The 19,385-nt window shown below is 49.5% G+C and overlaps 1 protein-coding gene across 2 annotated transcripts in view; it reads left to right on the top strand.

Moving 5' to 3' along the window:
- The first annotated feature begins 1,810 nt into the window (after positions 1 to 1,810).
- Positions 1,811 to 19,385, top strand: part of AIFM3 (apoptosis inducing factor mitochondria associated 3) — an 85,406-nt gene continuing 67,831 nt past the window's right edge. For both annotated transcript variants that reach the window (XM_054006666.1, XM_054006665.1), the window contains exons 1-2: positions 1,811 to 1,854; positions 2,435 to 2,506. In XM_054006666.1, the coding sequence (XP_053862641.1) occupies positions 1,824 to 1,854; positions 2,435 to 2,506 (103 nt within the window). In that variant the 5' untranslated portion in view covers positions 1,811 to 1,823. The remainder of the gene's footprint in view (positions 1,855 to 2,434; positions 2,507 to 19,385) is intronic.

Raw genomic sequence — 19,385 nt, 5'->3', positions numbered from 1 at the left:
GTTGTTGTGAGGCCAGAACTGACAGCAGGGAAATTATCTTTCTTCTGGTCTCAATGTTACCCCCACCGGAGCTCGCCATGGAGGCAAAGAAGGAAGCTGCCTGCACCCTGATTGGAATGCACAGGGGTAGGACAGGAGCTGAAGAAGGGGTGGTGGGATGGGAGCACAGGGAATAGTGACAGGAATCAGGGGTGGGAGAGAATAGGAACAGAGAGGGATGTCAGAGACAGGTTAGGGCACAGGTGCAGAAGAGTCTATATGTTCCTCTCTGGAAGAACATAGGAATGAAGCCAAGTACTCTGAGTGCCTACGTTCCTCTGCTGTTAGCCAATAGCTGTAAAAACCACTGTGTATCTCATCCTGTTGTACTGACTGGTCCATATGGAGGATAACAGCCTGCTACTGCTATCAGTTACCTTACCTCAGTGGTAGAGGTCTGTGCTGTGAGTCTAAAGGACCCAACCCTGCTGTTGTCCCAGTATGGTTCCACATAATAAAATTTCCATTTTAATCAATTTGCTTTTTAAAAATATAAAACATTACATTTAAAAAAATACATTAAAATAATGTTATGGATGGAAAGTCAAGCACTCGAATGTTAGGAAATGCTAGAATTAAGCTGTTCAGTCCCCATTTGGCCCCCTTGTACACGTCATACAATCTTTAAGTATGTGAAAAGCAACAGAGGGTCCTGTGGCACCTTTGAGACTAACAGAAGTACTGGGAGCATAAGCTTTCGTGGGTAAGAACCTCACTTCTTCAGATGCAAGTCCTTCACTACTTGCATCTGAAGAAGTGAGGTTCTTACCCACGAAAGCTTATGCTCCCAGTACTTCTGTTAGTCTCAAAGGTGCCACAGGACCCTCTGTTGCTTTTTACAGATTCAGACTAACACGGCTACCCCTCTGATACTTTAAGTATGTGATCACACATGATTTATTTCCACAAGGTTCCTGCCCCATTCACTGAAGAGGGGATCTGATTGTGCACTATACTTACATACAGGGTAGAGCAGGGTGGTCATGGTTTACACCTCAGGGAGGGAGATTTGGTATTTAAGCTAACGGATAATATTGGCACAAAACCAAATGGGAATAAATGGGCCATGAACAAATTTAGGCTGGAAATTAGAAGAAGGTTTCTAACAATGACAGAAGTGAGGTTCTGGATCAGCTTCCTAATAGGAGTTCTGTGGGCAAACAACTTAATTAGTCTTAAGATAGAGCTTGATACATTTATGAGTGGGGCTTCTGTTGTGGTTGGGAGGCAGGGCTTGGTGGGTCTTTCCAGTTCATGATGTCTTATGTTCCTAAAATCTCATGCTTCAGGACTTCAGCCAGTCACTTGTAGGGTCAGGAAGAAACCCCCCCCCAACTGATGTATTAATATTTTTTTGTTTTTCTCTCCTTCCTCTGAAGCATCAGAAAAGGTCGCAGCTGGAGATGGGACACTGGACAGGGTGGCCAGTGCTGTGAGGTGGTACGGAACATTCTCTCTCTCAGGTGCTTGACTAACTGGTTCTTAGTCATGTGCTCAGGGTCTAACTGATCACCATCTGTGGGGTTGGGAAGAATAAAGTATGTGTGTGAATGTATTCCAGTTATTAATTTTTAATTGAGCTTTTCCATTTAATGTAGGTTATGGAGGCAGCCTTATACTCCCGCTGGCATGACTGGCCGGAAAGGACATGCCAGTCATCCTGGTGAGCTGATTGCTCCCGTTAAGCCCTAATGATCCATCCCTTCTGGAGATTGGGCTGAAGCATCTACTAGCTGACTTGCCTCCTATTCCTGCTGTGATTCCCTCCTTCTACTTGGCGCACCATGGGCGGATGCTTCTCCAAACCCAAACCAGGTGACTGCTGTTCAGTGTTCCTCTAATCGTCACATGTTCGCCTGAGTAGCTGCAGATGAAACTAGGTCAGGCCCGCAGAGGTGCTCCATGGGGAGGCTGCTTCAGAGAATTTTAATTCTCTGCTCTTACACGGAGGATTACAGGGCAGTTAATCCGCAGAACATTCCATTTCATTTTCAGTCACATGCAGTGAATTGTGTAAAACCTTTTAAAGTGCTGAGGGGTCGGGCGAAAAACTCAAATCTCAGTAAACTAGAGATAAAAAAGCTCACCGGGGTGTCAGTCGCAGCCTGGGACAAAGGAAAGAATCCAGCCTTGATCTGAAAGACAGAGATTCAAAATCTAGAAGTACATTTCCCATTTGATTTGCCCTCACACGTAAACTGCTCACTCCCGTCCTGCTGCCCTGTACGCTCCCACACAGAGCAGCTGTTCAGTCCCTTGTGGCCCACATCCACAAAATGATGGTGTGGTCTTCCCACATGCTTGCCCCACCTGAGGTTACTGCTGTATGCTCCCCTATCCCTGATCCTCTGCCTGATTCACAACACTACTGTATTCTCCCTCACCCCACTTTCAGAACTGCACTGCTCCCAGGCTCAGCCCCGAAGGCACCGCTGTACACTTTCCATCTGCCCCCCGGATCCTCATGGTGAGTGAAAACTCGTGGGGAGGTAATAGGTCCATTACGGACAAGGACTGTAAATTGTTTCAAAGGAGCAGTGTGACAACCATCCTTAAAACAGGCAATCTTGTGGCCTTGCTCAAGAAACAATCTCAGCTCTAGTAACCTCATCAATTATTGACCAGCCTCAAATCTTCCCTTTTTGGAAGATCTTCCATAGTTGTATGCAGTGTTGTTGTAGCCGGGTGGGTCCCAGGATACTAGAGACACACGGTGGGCGAGGTGATATCTTTTATTGAACCAACGTCTCTTGGAGAGAGAGACAAGCTTTCAAGCTACACAGAGCTCTTCCTCAGGCCTGGGAACGGTGCTCACAGTGTCACAGCTAATTACAAGATCAAACAGATAGTCTTTAGCACATAGTTTTTATTCTTTTAGTTAGCACATCTTTAAAAATTTCATTATTTTAAGCTGAACTTATAATTTGGGGGGCCTGATTCATCATTTTTGAATTCTTGAAGCTGGCAATTCGGAGCATGGCATATACTGAGGTGACGCTCTTTTGTACAATATTAGCATTCACAAATAATATAAATAAACCCCTTTATCTACTTTATTTTGTATCTTTAAAAAATACTCCAATTAGCGGGTTAGTTCATGTGTCCTTCCATTATATGTACCTGCAGAATAGTAGTTGCTTTGCCATGAGAGCAGGGGCGGCTCCAGGCACCAGCGCTCCAGCAGGGGCGGCATGCCGGTCGCCGTGAGGGTGGCAGTCAGGCAGCCTTCGGCGGCGTGCCTGCGGGAGGTCCGCCGGTCCCGCGCAGGGCCGGCTCTAGGCACCAGCTTACCAAGCAGGTGCTTGGGGTGGCCACTTTGGAGAGGGGCGGCACATCCAGCTGTTCGGTGGAAATTCAGCGGACGGTCCCTCACTCCTGCTCGGAGCAAAGGACCTCCCACTGAATTGCCGCCGCAGATCGCGATCGCGGCTTTTTTTGTTTTGTTTTGTTTGTTTGTTTGGCTGCTTGGGGTGGCCAAAACCCTGGAGCCGGCCCTGGTCCCGTGGCTTCGGCAGCAATTTGGCGGCGGGTACGCCGAAGGCGCGGGACCGGCAGATCACCCGCAGAAATGCCGCCGAATCTGCGTAACCAGCGGACCGCCCGCAGGCGTGCCGCCAAAGGCCGCCTGACTGCCGTGCTTGGGGTGGCAAAAAACATAGAGCTGCCCCTGCGTGAGAGAGAACTGATTTCTCATTCCTGACTCTCTCAGGACTTAGATAGCAAGAGTCCTGGTCTTCAGTACAAAAGTTCCCCCTTTTGTTAGTCCAACAGAAGTCAGCCCTCACTGTTATTGAGTAAACAGAAGTACAGTCATATGTGACTGCTTAAAAAATTGCAAAACATTAGATCACATTCACATTAAGCTTAAGACCCTCTTTTAGTAGGTTTAAAAAGGGCTTAAAATATGCTGGAATGCAGTCCAAGTACGTCAAGCCAATCGGATTAAAAAAAAGTTAAGAAACTTGGTGTTTATAAACCTCTTATTTCTTAGAAATCTAATTTTCCTTGATCAAAATAGTTCTGTTTCCAGTCTGGACAAACCCAATTACCACGGAGCCCCAGACTCCAGAAAGGCACAGCAAAAGGGAACACAGCTCCCTACCTAGAGCAAAGGGCCTGTCCCAGAGGCACCCAGTGTGGCGCAGGGTGGGGTGAAGCAGTGAGTTGCCGGGATGGGGAAGAGGTGAAGTGGACCAGGGGGGTGCCATAGAGAGGAGCAGGTGGGGTGAAGATGGAAGGTTGTGTGGGGAGGTAAAATGGAGCCACACTGAAAGGGGGTGGGGTGGAGGCACCATGTGGGAGAGTGGAGCCATGAGGCACAGGGAGCAGGTGGAGCTGAGAGGTGCAGTGCGGGGGGAGGGTCTGGGAGGTGTTCTGAGGGAGAGGGATGAGGGGGAGCTGAGAGGTGCAGTGGTGCGGGGGGGAAGGAGCTTGGAGGTGTCTTAAGGGAAAAGGTTCTGGGGGTGAGCTGAGAGATGCAGGGGGGCAGGAGCTGAGAGGTGCAGTGCGGGGGAAGGATCTGTGAGGTGTTCTGAGGGAGAGGAATGAGGGGGGCTGAGAGGTGCAGTGCGGGGGAGGAGCTAAGAGGTGCATTGCGGGGGGGGGAGCTGGAAGGTGTGCTGAGGGAGAGGAATGAGGGGGGCTGAGAGGTGCAGTGTGGGGGAGGAGCTGAGGGGTGCAGTGCGGGGAGGAGCTGGAAGGTGTTCTGAGGGAGAGGAATGAGGGGGGCTGAGAGGTGCAGTGCAGGGGAGGAGCTAAGAGATGCAGTGCGGGGGGGAAGCTGGAAGGTGTTCTGAGGGAGAGGAATGAGGGGGGCTGAGAGGTGCAGTGCGGGGGAGGAGCTAAGAGGTGCAGTGCGGGGGGAGCTGGAAGGTGTGCTGAGGGAGAGGAATGAGGGGGGCTGAGAGGTGCAGTGCAGGGGAGGAGCTGGAAGGTGTTCTGAGGGAGAGGAATGAGGGGGGCTGAGAGGTGCAGTGTGGGGGAAGGGTCTGGAAGGTGTTCTGAGGGAGAGAAATGAGGGGGGCTGAGAGGTGCAGTGTGGCGGAGGAGCGAAGAAGTGCAGTGCGGGGGGGGAGCTGGAAGGTGTTCTGAGGGAGAGGAATGAGGGGGGCTGAGAGGTGCAGTGCAGGGGAGGAGCTGGAAGGTGTTCTGAGGGAGAGGAATGAGGGGGGCTGAGAGGTGCAGTGCGGGGGAAGGATCTGTGAGGTGTTCTGAGGGAGAGGAATGAGGGGGGCTGAGAGGTGCAGTGTGGGGGAGGAGCTGAGAGGTGCAGTGCGGGGAGGAGCTGGAAGGTGTTCTGAGGGAGAGGAATGAGGGGGGCTGAGAGGTGCAGTGCGGGGGAAGGATCTGTGAGGTGTTCTGAGGGAGAGGAATGAGGGGGGCTGAGAGGTGCAGTGTGGGGGAGGAGCTGAGAGGTGCAGTGCGGGGGGGGAGCTGAGAGGTGCAGTGCGGGGAGGAGCTGGAAGGTGTTCTGAGGGAGAGGAATGAGGGGGGCTGAGAGGTGCAGTGTGGGGGAGGAGCTGAGAGGTGCAGTGCGGGGAGGAGCTGGAAGGTGTTCTGAGGGAGAGGAATGAGGGGGGCTGAGAGGTGCAGTGTGGGGGAGGAGCTGAGAGGTGCAGTGCGGGGGGGGAGCTGAGAGGTGCAGTGCGGGGAGGAGCTGGAAAGTGTTCTGAGGGAGAGGAATGAGGGGGGCTGAGAGGTGCAGTGTGGGGGAGGAGCTGAGAGGTGCAGTGCGGGGAGGAGCTGGAAGGTGTTCTGAGGGAGAGGAATGAGGGGGGCTGAGAGGTGCAGTGTGGGGGAGGAGCTGAGAGGTGCAGTGCGGGGGGGGAGCTGAGAGGTGCAGTGCGGGGAGGAGCTGGAAGGTGTTCTGAGGGAGAGGAATGAGGGGGGCTGAGAGGTGCAGTGCGGGGGAAGGATCTGTGAGGTGTTCTGAGGGAGAGGAATGAGGGGGGCTGAGAGGTGCAGTGTGGGGGAGGAGCTGAGAGGTGCAGTGCGGGGAGGAGCTGGAAGGTGTTCTGAGGGAGAGGAATGAGGGGGGCTGAGAGGTGCAGTGTGGGGGAGGAGCTGAGAGGTGCAGTGCGGGGGGGGAGCTGAGAGGTGCAGTGCGGGGAGGAGCTGGAAAGTGTTCTGAGGGAGAGGAATGAGGGGGGCTGAGAGGTGCAGTGTGGGGGAGGAGCTGAGAGGTGCAGTGCGGGGGGTGGGGAGCTGGAAGGTGTTCTGAGGGAGAGGAATGAGGGGGGCTGAGAGGTGCTGTGTAGTGGAGGGGACAGATGAAGCATCCATGGTACCTTTCTGCTAGGGACAATTGTTTTGAAAATTACTTTAGTGATACTGGTTATTGTGTGAGCCGCCACATTTTTGTGAAGTGCTGCACTCGTTAGCCCTTATGGAGCTGTCTAGTGTCATATGCTGTCGTACTGGTTTTGCATAGCAGTGGTTCTGAACCCGTGGTCCATGGACCCAGACTATGTCTAAAGGGTCTACAAAAGACAGATTGAAAACTAACTGAACAGAATTCTACTCTCTATACAGACAATAGATTTCCAAAGGAGCCCACACCTCCATCGAAATGTTTTCGGGGTCCGTAAATGAAAAAAGGTTGAGAACCACTATTGTATAGTGCCATGGATTTGTTGCTCTGCCTGTTAATTCAGCGGATAGGGAAGTACGTGCTCCCACATATCTGCTCACGAAGCTCCTCCTTTGTCCATGGAGACTCATATTTGCAGGGTTCTTTAGGCCATGTCTGTACTATAAAATTAAACTGACCTAACGCCCGTCGGCATATAACCGCTGCAGTAATTATATTGCTTGTGCACGTCTACACTTCGCTCCTTGTGTCGGCAGTGCACGTGTATCGATTGTACTGTCAGTGTGGGGCATTGGGGGGCGGTTCCTCAAAGCCAGTAACAGTCAACGTAAGCAACGCAGTGTTGACCTAACCTAACTACATTGACCTTGACACTATGCCACCCAGGAAGATGGAGTTATTAAATCAGCGTAGTGGTGCAGTTATGTCAGCGAGAGTGAAATTTGGGTGTAGACACTTCCAACTGACCAGCAGTTAATGTGCTACAGCAGGTTCCACAAGGCTGCATGACCATAGTGTGAAATTATCTATTTTTTACCATGACTGTGCCGTGCCTTATGCACAATACTCATTTTGGAGAGTAGCAGAGCTTTGATCCACCAAAGCTCTAGGCGGTCTCTTAGGCCATGTCTACTATAAGGAATGTTTGTACAAAAATTGCCACAGGTGCTACCTCTGGTAACACCAGTACTAGCACTGGTGGGAGCCCTAATGTAGATGGCTTTCAGGCTCTGACAGTTGTTTTCAGTGTCAGTTAACACTGCTGAAGAGAGTAAATCTAAATGTCAAGATCCTGAACACTGCTGCTGAGCTGGAAAACTTTCTATACGAGGCCTCCCATCGGTGCAATTACTGGTGCAGCTGAACCGGTGGTAACATTAGTGAGAATTTTTTTTACTCAAGTTCCCTAGTGTTGATAAAGCCTTCATAAAAAAGATGAAGGTCCATCTTTGTAGAGCTGGCAGCTAATGTAGGCTTTGCATGATGAGACAGGCCCATTTCTTGGTTTTACCTCTTCAGTGCTGTACTGAGTACGTGGTATGAACACCACGCTACAGAAGGATTGAAGAGAGGGTTGTTTACAGACTTTGAGCTCTGCTCAGAGGTAAGGTGTGCAAATATTACGGCCTTTGCACTGTAGTAGGAACGTGCGATTGGGCGTGCGCAGGTCTTTGTTCATCAAGAGCTCCTTGAAAGAGGCCCCTCTCAGGTGGGTGAAACGAAATTGGGCAGGAAGAGAAGAACTCCGAGGAGGTTTGTATGGGAGTAAAAACCAATTTGGGTTTGTGATGTGGAAATATCCTGACAGAAAAACACTATGTAAATATGTAAATAGTTAGATGGGTCATATAGGGCATCACCCTTTGGGACTCCATAGAGATGATGGGCGGAGCTGAGACAGGAGTGTTGTCATGTTGGGTGTTGGGCAATCACACCTCCTCATGGAAGTTCTTGGGCAGGATAGCCAACTTCCATTCAGGTCAAGTGAGGGAACAATGACATGCCCCTTTGGCTAGTGAAAGCTGAAACAGGGACTAGGCCACATACAAGCCTGATCAGTGGCTGTGCCGTGGCTGTGCCATATGGTCCAAGGGGTTTTCCAGGGGATCTGTTAACAAATGCTGGGGCAGGGGTTTGACTGGATTGCAGCTGTATGTCTGTGTGTGTGTGTGAGAGAGAGAAGAAGCAGAAACACCACCGAAGCGCACAGCGAAGGCAGTAAGGAAGCCCTAGCCGCATCCAGAGAAGGTCTTGTAGCATGACCTTCAGAAAAGATGAAAGAGAGCTTGTGGATAAAGGGATGGAGCTGGAAAAAGGCTTGCCACTGAGAGCAAAGACTCTGTCTCCATCTGTTTGATTCCTACTGTGTTCTGGGAAACAGGACCGTGTGCATTCTTTGTAAGTAAACAGGATTGCATCCAAGAAATACCTGACTGCATCAATTTCTTATGCTCACAAAAATAATCTGCTGGACCCTAATTACTGGCTAACCACTTGAGTCAAAAGCAGTAACAATACTGTATCTGGGTCCAATACTTGCATGGTGTTTCTGTACCATAGATAGGGATGGATATTTCCCCCAGGGGTCTAGCTGGGTAGCAGAGCCTACACATCTAGGCAGTGTGTTTTTACATGAAGATAGCTAACTCAAGATAACCATCTTGCTGTAAAATCAGCGTGGAGACAAGGCACAGTAGTTTTTAATTCCAGGTAGCTAGTCAAGGTATATTCCAGGTGGTGCTATAGTGTGGATCTTGACTAACTATACCAAGGTAAAAAGAGCTGCATCTCATCTCCACTGGGGTTTTATATCAAGATAGTTATCTGGAGTTAGCTCTCTCAATGACAGAACACGCCTTTGTTTGCAGTTAGGGTATAGCCACAGGGCAGGGATGGGAGGAGGAGATGCCTCTGTCTAACAGTCACCTAACAGCTTCCTCTTAAGGGCTGTTAAGAGATAGTGCCAAGCCCACTAGCCTTAATGGTTCTAGCCTGACCTCCTAGGCAGCCCCTAAACTGGTTTGAAGAGGGTGGATGAGGAACGCCATCATGATCTGCACCCACCTGATACAGAATCCAGCGGGGAAAAAGGAAGGTTGTGTGGCTTAAATAAGGACAGACTCTGAAGAGGAATCAGACAGAACTAGAATGAGACCAACAGAAGAATCTGGGCTTTCTAAGAGTATGTGAGTTGGGTCAGTTCTGTTCTTGGAACTTAACAGAGAAGTCTCTCTCTCTCCAATTCAGCTTGTAGAGAACATAGGTTGGTTGGTGTATGTGGAGCAGTGTACCCAGGTCCTGGTTTAAGAGTGGGAGAATTGTGAGATTCTACCCTGACAGAGGCCTATCTTCTGAAGGGGTGTGCTCAGCGAGACCAGAAAGGCACAGAGCTGCAGCTAGCCCTGTAACTATGGCAATGCCCAGTTCCTTTTACAACAAAAGAGAATGGGGAATTTACACCTCTGAGGAGACTTTGAGACTCCAAGTCTAAATGTTTGCTCAATAAGTTACATCTTTCTATTTCATCTTAAAGTTAACTAGTGCAGTAACACCTCGTTCTGGAAATCTAGAAATCAAAATTCTCCACTAGAAGACACGTCATGCCTATTCACTTCTGAGCAGATGCTCTGCATGTCATGTCAACCAATAAGTCCATCAGGGGCCACCAATTTCTGCATTCACCCCCACTTTTGTCTGCCTAGAACAGCAGCAGTGAGGGATGATCGTCTCTTGACCAGTGACAAGGGCCAGAAATCCACATGCACATCACTGCGCCTCTCCACGTCAGTTGACATGTCAGCCGTGATGCAGCTCAGAAACACAGCAGGGGTTCGGGGATTGTGCTGTGATAGCTTCCGTTACCTCTCTAAGACTGTTATCATGGTCTCCTGCTCCTCCCGCTCCAGAGGCCTCAGTCATAGTCCAGGGCTACACTAGTGGGGGCGGGGGGTGTAGACCTAAGATACGCAACTTCAGCTACACGAATAGCGTAGCCGAAGCCGACGTATCTTAGGTTGACTGACCTTGCCATGAGGACGGTGGCGAGTCGACCGCTGCCGCTCCCCCGTCGACTCCGCTTCCGCCTCTCGTGAGCTGGAGTTCTGGAGTCGACGGAGAGCGCGACCGGGGATCGATTTTATCGCGTCTACACGATCCGGCGGGTAGTGAAGACCTGCCCGTAGAGTCCCAAAGGAATCAATTCTCTTCTGCAACTTGATCCACATATGTGTGAAGTTGCTAGGGAAGAATATGAAATAGTAGAGAATAATATACCAGCAATACACTAATAATAACTAGCCCTACATCAAGGGCAGCTCCACTCCACCATGTCCTCCCTGCCTGCTTGTGTGCCACCCCAAAACTCTCCACACACGGCCCCCTCCTTCTTTTTACCCTGGGATAGGGGGTGTAGCTGTCATAAAAGGCTTCAGAGCTGCCTTTGCCAGATCCCCACCAGCGCAGAGTTCTCCTACACTGGGAATTCACTGGCCACCTCCTGCCACTTGAAGGCCACTTTGTACTGTGGTCTTAGCAGGCCGGAGACTCAGGCCTTTATCTTTATCTTTCATTTTGTAATCCTTTGGTTTATGTGGGAACACTCTGAAGAGTATCGGTGACGGAGTGTACAAACCCCACACTCGAGAGCCAGGGATTAAGGAGCAGCTCTGGGCCCAAGTGGCCCTGCCCAGCAGCACTTGCAGAGCCTACACAAGCTGAAGAAGAGAGGTTCAGAAGGGGACAAGCAGGGGAAGGGAACAGATTGGTGCTCTGGGAAATAATAGCCCAACAGCTCCTGTATCCTGAGACCTGACACACCAAGCCTGCAAAAGAGACTGGTCACTGTTTAGGAAGGCCAGACACTATTTTTCAGTTCAGTTCTTTAATTTGCCCGGGGGGGGGGGGGGGGGGAGAAGGGGAACTCAGGTAAGAAGTGATCCTGTTTAGCCCTCCAAGGTCAGAACTTACCTATCCACTGCTGGGCCCTGGATTGCGGCCTGGTGGAGAGTGTGGGCCTGGGCTCCCCTACCAAACCCTGAAGGTGAGACGACAACAGGAGTCTATTCTTCAGTGGGAAATCCAGCTGGGAAAGGCCCTCAATACACAAGGGTCCAGACCCCTAGTCCCAGAGCTAAGGAGAAAATCCTGAAGCCCTTGTGGGCACAAAAAGATCTCTGCTATTGGATTTTTCTTTCTGTATATCCCAAAAGGGCTGGACTAGAATGTGTGACCCGGCTGGAGGACTGAGCTGCAAAAGAAGGGACCAGCCCCAGAGGACAGAGCTGTAGATGAAAGGTGGACCTCTGGTCATGCCCTGTCTGACCACTAGGCTGCACAGCCAGTGGGGGTCACCTTTCACAGCTTCCCAGACAGACTTTTGGCCTGTAGGAAATCTTGTTCTGAGCCGGTTGAAATAAAGGCACCAGGCAGGGGCACTTCATTTTCACACATTCCAATGATGTGTCTTCTTTACCTTTGGCCTGTGACAGCCCCCGTTTAGTCTATTTTCAGTCCATTTTATATGTGCTATTGATTGTTTTACAGTCAAATGCTTTACAAAAATGCAATATTATATCAAACCTGTTTCCTTTATTAGTTAACTTATAATCTTGCCAGAGGACAATTTTCAAACTTATTTAACAAGAATTATTTTCCAGGAAACCACATCGATTGCCAATAATTATATTCCATAAGTGTATATCGGAAAATCCCCGTTTGCCCTTCACAATGTTTTAGCTTAGGAAAAAGTCAGCTGACTGTGCAACTGACGTGAACTGAATGAGTTAATGAAGTTCACTTGGAACCCTGCAAAGAAACTTGCTCACAGCCAGAGATTTTTAAATTGGTAAAGTCTGGCACATTTGATTGAAGGGAGCTACTGCAGCAGTTAGTTATAATAATGTGAAAGAAGTTCACAATCCGTCTCTTCCAGTGAGTCAACATGGAAACATTGGCCTGAGAGGGAGAGAACAAGCATGAGAATGATGCTATAAACTGTTGGAGCGCTCACCCAGGATGTGGGAGATCCAGGTACTCCCTCTGCTCCATTGACTTGTTTTAATTATTGTTCCACAGCGGAACAGCTTCAGCAGGAGAGGCTGAGGGATTCCCAATTTCAGAACATCCCATATTCCAGTGGGTAGGATCACAGGCACAGCCTTTTCAAAGTGGCGGGGGGTGCTCGATCCCTGTCTCTGTCCCAGGCCCTACCCCCACTCCACCCATTCCCCCAAAGCCAAAGCCCCACTCACGCCTCGCCTCTTCCCTCCCCCGCTCCACCCTCACCCCACCTCTTCCTGCCCAGTTCCACTCCCTCCCCTCAAGCGCACCACGTCTTCGCTCCTCCCCTCCAGAGCCTCCTGCATGCCGCAAAACAGGGAGACATGGGGAGGTGCTGATCCGCAGGGCCCACTGCTGGGCACTCAGCACCCACCATTTTCCCCCATGGGTGCTCCAGCCCCAGAGCACCCACAGAGTCGGTGCCCATAGTTAGGATGCTCACCTGAGCAGTGACAGATTCCAGTTCCAATCCTTTCTCCCCCTCAGGCAGAGAGGGGATTTGAACCAAGGGTCTCCCACATTCTAGCTGAGTGCTGTAACCACTGGGCTAAAAGTCCTTCTCCTCCCTCATGTTGTGTGAACACACCTGGGGCCTGGCCCAATAAGTAGCCTCTGAACATGGCCACACCTGGTCAGCTGAATGCGTGTCCTCCCCCCGTTTTGTGAATCACTCTGAGGATTAGGTGGGAGACAGGTGCCCGGATGCCCAAAGGAAGGCAGTAGGGCGCATACCCAGAGATGCCTCGGGAACTCTGACTGAAAAACTGTATGGTTTGGCAGCGGGGGCTGGGGTGGGTTGTGTCTTGAAATCAGGGGTGCCAGAACGGGGGGGCCAGAGGGCCATGGCCCCATTACTTTTAAAAGTGCACTTTTTACCGGCTGTAAGGGCGAGTGATGGGGGGACGGGGCTGAGAGGAGTGAGTAGAGGCGGGATCTTGGGGGGGAAGAGGCAGCACAGGAGCGGGGCCTTGGGGGAAGAGGTGGGGCGGGGGTGGGGGCTCAGGGAGAAGGGCCGATGTGAGGCAGAGCCTGGGGGGGAATGGGCACCATGATGGCAGGGACTCAGGGGAAGGGGCAGTGTGAGGGCAGGGGCTTGGGAGGAAAGGGTAGCGCGGGAGGGTGGGACCATGTTTTAGACACCGGTCGACCCCCAATTTTAGGGAGCTCCCACCGCTCCTGACCGAAGTGGTGCCAAAACAGGGACTTAGGTACCTTACTCCTATTGTGCATTCAGGCCATGGAAACTGCTATAGTGGGTCAGATCATCAAGACTGGTAATTAGTGTCCTTCCTCTGCTGAATGCCAGTACCTAATACTTCAGGAGAAGGTGAACCCCACTTTCATGCATCTGCCATGCTGGAGATGGGAGCGAAGTTCCCTTCCAGGACCCTGAATGATCAGTTCCATACCCTGAAACGTGAGGTTGGATTAATCCTGTCTAATCATGCATGACTACAAATATTATTGGTCAGAATTACACAGCCCTGTTTTAAAATCAAGCAGCAGGGTTGGACTTTGTGACCTCTTGTGGCAGTGAATTCCACAGCTGGGCCACATACTGTGTAATGAAGTATTTCCTTTATTTCTTGCCGTTTTGCTGGCTGTTGTTAAGTCATTGAGTGACCCTTTGTTCCTGGTATGGAAAAACACAAACAATAGAAACTCACAGCTTGATCGGACAAGTAGCTGCCCTCAATTTAATGGGGGGGGGGGGGGGGGGTGCGGGGAGAGGGGGAAGGCAAATGTTCCTTAAAGAGAAAACCTGCCCTACATGCTCAAAAACTCTAAGATATATAGTCCTTAATCCCCCTTCTCTCACCGCCACCTCTGCCCTAGGAGAAATACCAGTTCTGAACAGCAGCCTCACTCCCCCCATCAACACCACCAGTGCAGCCCGCAAATGCCCAGATAAACTGCAGACCCTGGAGGGGTTTCAGGAACTCTAATAGGAAAGGGGAGGTCACACAGAATCAGGGTATTTACAGCCCTCACCTGGAGCACTCCTGGTCTCCAGCCAAGGCAGAGGGACCTTTCTCCATTCCAGGGGAATCAGTGGTTCCCCAGTAGGATAGAGCAATGGGTTCTTTGTGCTCCGGGGTCTAATGGCAGGTCTCAGCCTGCTTTCCTCCAGAACTGCGAACAGTGAGGTGCCGCCATCGAACCCTCGGGTGAATACATGAATATGTAACTTCTAGGACATGAATAATAATTGAATTCAAAAGGAATCACGGTCCAAGAGTGGTGAGAAGAAACAACACTTTCGTAGGGGGCAGAATAGGGCCGCAGTCATCTGCCTGCACCCATAGCACTCGTCACCCCAGCACTAGCTCTGTTTTCACACACACCAGAGTCTCCCTAAGAACCATTATGGGCATGTCTGACTCCTCCCCTTCCTGACATTTCTTGGCCCTTCCTCCATTCCCCTCCTACGGTTGAGCTGCTTTCCGTCAGGCTATACTCTCCCCTCCTGCTTCCTATGGCTTTCTCTACTCCCCTCCACCCCCAACTCCTCCACAGTTTCCCCTTGGATTTCAATGCCTGGCTTACCCGTGTTCTTCTCACTCTCCTGCCCTCTGCAGCCGTAGAGACTTCCCTTTCCACATCAATGCCCCATCTGGCGCATTAGCAGCTCCCTTCTCACCCTCATTTCCTCCTGTGATCTTCAGTCCTGGATCCACTCTCCTAAATGGTCATTTGACCTGCTTCTCACCCAAAACTCTTTGAACCTGTGTGACACAGAGGCCCATTGGTGGTTCACTGCTCTGTCAGCAACTCATCAAGCCTGACATTCCACACCTAACACACTGTTCTCATGCGATATACCCAAAAGGTGGCGTGTAAGATATCGCTGGAAAACTAATTACTCGCTGATCATTAATATTCTTGCAGGAGGTGTGTGTGTGTGTGTGGGGGGGGTGTACAAAGAGTTATGGATATGTGCTAGAATTCTGTTCTTAAAATGTGTTTGGCAAGCAATGCATAAGCCCAGTCTTCCCTAGACAAAGGGACGTGTATTTGTTTGTCAGACCTGCTTGGTTGTTAGGCAGAGACAATGAAAGCACACTCATATAAAAGCCATCGATCTATTGAGTCGGGGAGATAGCCTCTAAATTATAAAGACCGGGGGGTCTGAACCTCAAATGATAAGTAATTAAATCAACTGATTGTATACAATGACTGTATTATAAAAGGTTTCAGGGTAGCAGCCATGTTAGTCTGTATCCTCAAAAAGAACAGGAGTACTTGTGGCACCTTAGAGACTAACAAATTTATTAGAGCATAAGCTTTCGTGGGCTACAACCCACTTCTTCGGATGCATATAGAGTGAAACCTGTATATAACACTCTATATGCATCCGAAGAAGTGGGCTGTAGCCCACGAAAGCTTATGCTCTAATAAATTTGTTAGTCTCTAAGGTGCCACAAGTACTCCTGTTCTTTTTGAATTATAAAAGTGCATCAGGTACAGTCTCTGCTGAAAGCTGACACACTGGTGATTAATACCATAGTGAAATCTATGGGTTAACACTATGCGAGGAAATATGGATGCTCGCTGATATTATGTTTAAAAGTCTGTGACCAAACACAGGGAGAAACAGGTTTTCTTGAGGGAAGGTAGCAGTGTGGAATCAATACAATGGAAGCCCCGTTTACATAAGAATTGGCAGGGTGATGGGAAGCCCACGGGAAAGGAAGAACAGCATGAGGTCATCCTGAGTCTGGGGGCAAAACAGCGAGTTAGGGAAGATACAAGGAGAGAGAAGACGCCATCCTGGCATCCGTCACTAGACGGACACAAGGAGCCAGAACCTCTAGCAAGATGAGAAAGATGGATCCTTCTGACAAGGGGTTTGACATCTCTGGGAGAGAAACCTGCTTAGGCAAAGATCTTTCACCTAGGAAGACAAGAGAAACCAGCACCTTGGGCTTCTGTGGAAGGTCCTGATTAAAAGAAACTCAGCAATGGCTGGGAAGAAAAAGATTGATAAGAAATCTACCTTGATCCAAAGCTGTAGCTTGCTGAATTAAGTGTTAACTGCTAGAAAGTGTATCTTTCCCTTTGTGTGTTAGTAATTCTTTCTAACTTTATTCCTTCTACTTGCTATCACTTACCTATGTCCTTTTGTTAATGCAGTTGTTTTATTTTTACAGGGCTGTCCTTGAAAGGAAGGGTGTATTAACAGCTTATTAACTTAACTGGGGTAATGTGCTTTTGCCTCTTTAAAGAAGCAAACAAACATTATTTCTGAGTGGTCCAGGACAGGGCTGGACACTTCAGGGCAGACAGTTTTTGGGAAATTCAGGACGGGGGGTGTGCTGGGGTCACTTAGCTAGTAGTGACCTCAGTGCAGGCTGCTGGAGTCAGAGTTGCTGAAGCAGGGCTGCTTATCACACAGACATTCAGTGTGTGCTTGTCTGATAGCTGGGAGAATCCAGACAGGGAGCGCCAGCCGCAGAGCCTTTTAAGGCGCTCAGGGTTACAGGACAGGTGGTAACACAACCTCTCACTGGTCTGGGTTGCACCCCAAAATGTGACACCCCAGCCCTCCACCTGGGCCTTCTGCAACCTCCAGTCTATTGATGCCTTTGACTGAGACCTCTCAGTGCTCTCAGCTCTCTTCAGTACCCAGTTGTTCTCTGCCTGCACTCTGCTCTCACGTATCCTTGATTCCCTGCCACATGCACCCACTGCCCTGGCTCACTCTCTGAACACCATTGGTGGGAGGCCCATGATCTCACAGACTTCCTCCATGACAGGTGTTTTCTCTCCTGCTTCAACTCTGGCACCTCCCTGTCCAAAACCAATACTTTGGCCCCTCACTGCCTCCCATGCCCACAGTCCTGCCACTTATCTGCCGTCTCTGGCCCTGCCTCTTCCTCTGTCTCTGCACGGGATCTTGCTGATTTGTCCAAAGAGAAAAATTGACACAATCTGCTGAGTTCTCTCCTTCCCTCAAGCACCTTCTCCCCATCCCTGACTTGGAGGTCTTCTACCTCTAATGCCCCCCAAGTCCCAGTGATCCTATCCCTACCCACCTCCTTAGCGCCATTGCCTTCATGCTCACTGCTTCCCTCACCTTGCTTATCAACCTCTCATTGTTCTTTGTCCCTACCTCTTAAAATATAAATATGCTTTGCTCTCTCCTACCCTCAAAATAGTCTTTGATCCTTGCCGCCTCTCTAGTGACTGCTCCATCTTTCTCCTCCCCTTTACCTCTAGACCAGGCACCTTCTAAAACTATACAGAACTCAGACGCTCCTTGCTTATATTCTCTTGCCAAGATTTGCCTCCTCTCAGATCCTTCCACCCCGCTCTGCCAGTGCCCCCAGTATTGGCACTTCATTTCTCAGATTCCTGCCCAATCCTCTCTGTGACTTCATGGCAGGACCTCCCTGAGCTCAACTGCAAGGCCCCTACCCTGCCCAATGTCTGCCATGCTCCCACTACTGTGAATTGAGGTGACTCATATGCAAGTTGCCCTAATGTTCTTCCCCTTCTCCTAACCATTATCTACCTGTCTGTCTGCTCTTATATTGTGAGCTTCTCAGAGGAGAGACTGGAGTGTTTGGAAAGTGCCCAACATATACTGGACACTAATGTAAATAATAATAATAAAGGGAGGAACCAGAGATAAAAAGGAAAGCATGGGAGTTGAGGGCACCAGATGTATAAATTGGTAAATTAACCTACAGCAGTAATCGGATTCTCTTCCCTTCAGACAAGGAGAACCCCACAAACAGTATGTGACTGCACTCTATCAAATCAGCGCGGTCACCTGGGCAACGCTGAGGACTGCTCAATGGATACCTTGGCTTGATGGGTAGCTAGCTGCAGCCAAAGAGGCCAGCCAGATGTTGGGATGCAGTAGGATACGTGAAATGTAGAATGTATATGTTTGGCGTTGGGATACGTGAAAAGATGCCTGCTTGTCTGGCAGGGAGGGAGAACAGCCAGGTGAAAAGCTGAGTCAGCAACCTGGTCAGGTGAACACCTGGGTCAGCAGTTCAATCTGGTAAACAAATGAGTTAGCAAACTAATCCTAGTGTTAGGCACAAAAGTGTTTATACCCTATGTAATGGATAACTGTGTAATAATATCTTTCTGAGTACCTGAATGAGGCTGTGCACTTTCATTTAACCCTGTGCGGTGCCCTGTTTCGGTGAACTGATCACTCACTGAAGCAGCAAATAAATGACATATTTCTTCAGCTCAAGAATCTGTCTGTGAACCTGTGTGTTCTGGGTAGCGGGAAAAAGAACCGGTCAGCAGATGCATAAGGAATAGGATGGAGAATAATACAGAAAATATTCAATGCCTTTATACAAACCAATGGACCAGCCTTATCAGGATAGTAGGGGTAGGACTGGTCTCCCTGTCTCACCCAGGATAGTGCAGAACTAGAGGGGTCTGATAGAAGAGCAATGAAAATGATCAGTGGGCTGGAAAAAGTGTCTTATGAAGAGAGAGTGGCAAGACTGGGGTTGTTACCTTAGAGAGGAGACAAATAAGAGTGGATATGATCAATGTTTATAAAATAATAGACTCGTAGACTTAAGGTCAGAAGGCACTATTATGATCATCTAGTCTGACCTGCACATTGCAGGCCTCAGAGCCTCACGCACCCACAACTGTAATAGGTCCCTAACCTCTGGCTGACTTACTGAAGTTCTCAAATCATGGTCTGAAGACTTTAAGTTCCCTAGAAGCCACCATTTACTCTAGTTCAGACCAGCAAGTGACCCCGTGTCCCATGCTGCAGAGGAAGGCATTGCCTTTGTCTAAAAACACAGGCTAGTCTGGCATGATCTACTTTTTGTAAAACCATGTTGTATTTTATCCCATTACCATTAATCTCTATTTTCTTAACCTAACTTTCTCTTTCAGAATGTGTTCCAAGACCTTGCATACAACTGAAGTCAAACTAACAGGCCTGTAGTTTCTCAGATCACTTCCCCCTTTTTTAAAAATAGGAACTATATTAGAGATTCTCCAGTCATAGAGTACAACCCCTGAGTTTACAGATTCATTACAAATCCTTGCTATTGGGCTTGCAATTTTATGTGCCAGTTCCTTTAATATGCTTGGGTGGAGATTATCTATGACTGGCCTAGAGAAGGAGCATCTGGTCTCCCTGTGGCATAACAAAAAAGCGAGGGGACATAGAAAGAAATGGCAAGATGGCAAATTCTAAAGTGAT

Source organism: Malaclemys terrapin, chromosome 16, assembly GCF_027887155.1.
Source record: "Malaclemys terrapin pileata isolate rMalTer1 chromosome 16, rMalTer1.hap1, whole genome shotgun sequence".
NCBI lineage: Eukaryota > Metazoa > Chordata > Testudines > Emydidae > Malaclemys > Malaclemys terrapin.
The sequence above is the reverse complement of the archived record's forward strand: the minus strand, read 5'-3'. Positions and strand labels throughout refer to the sequence as shown.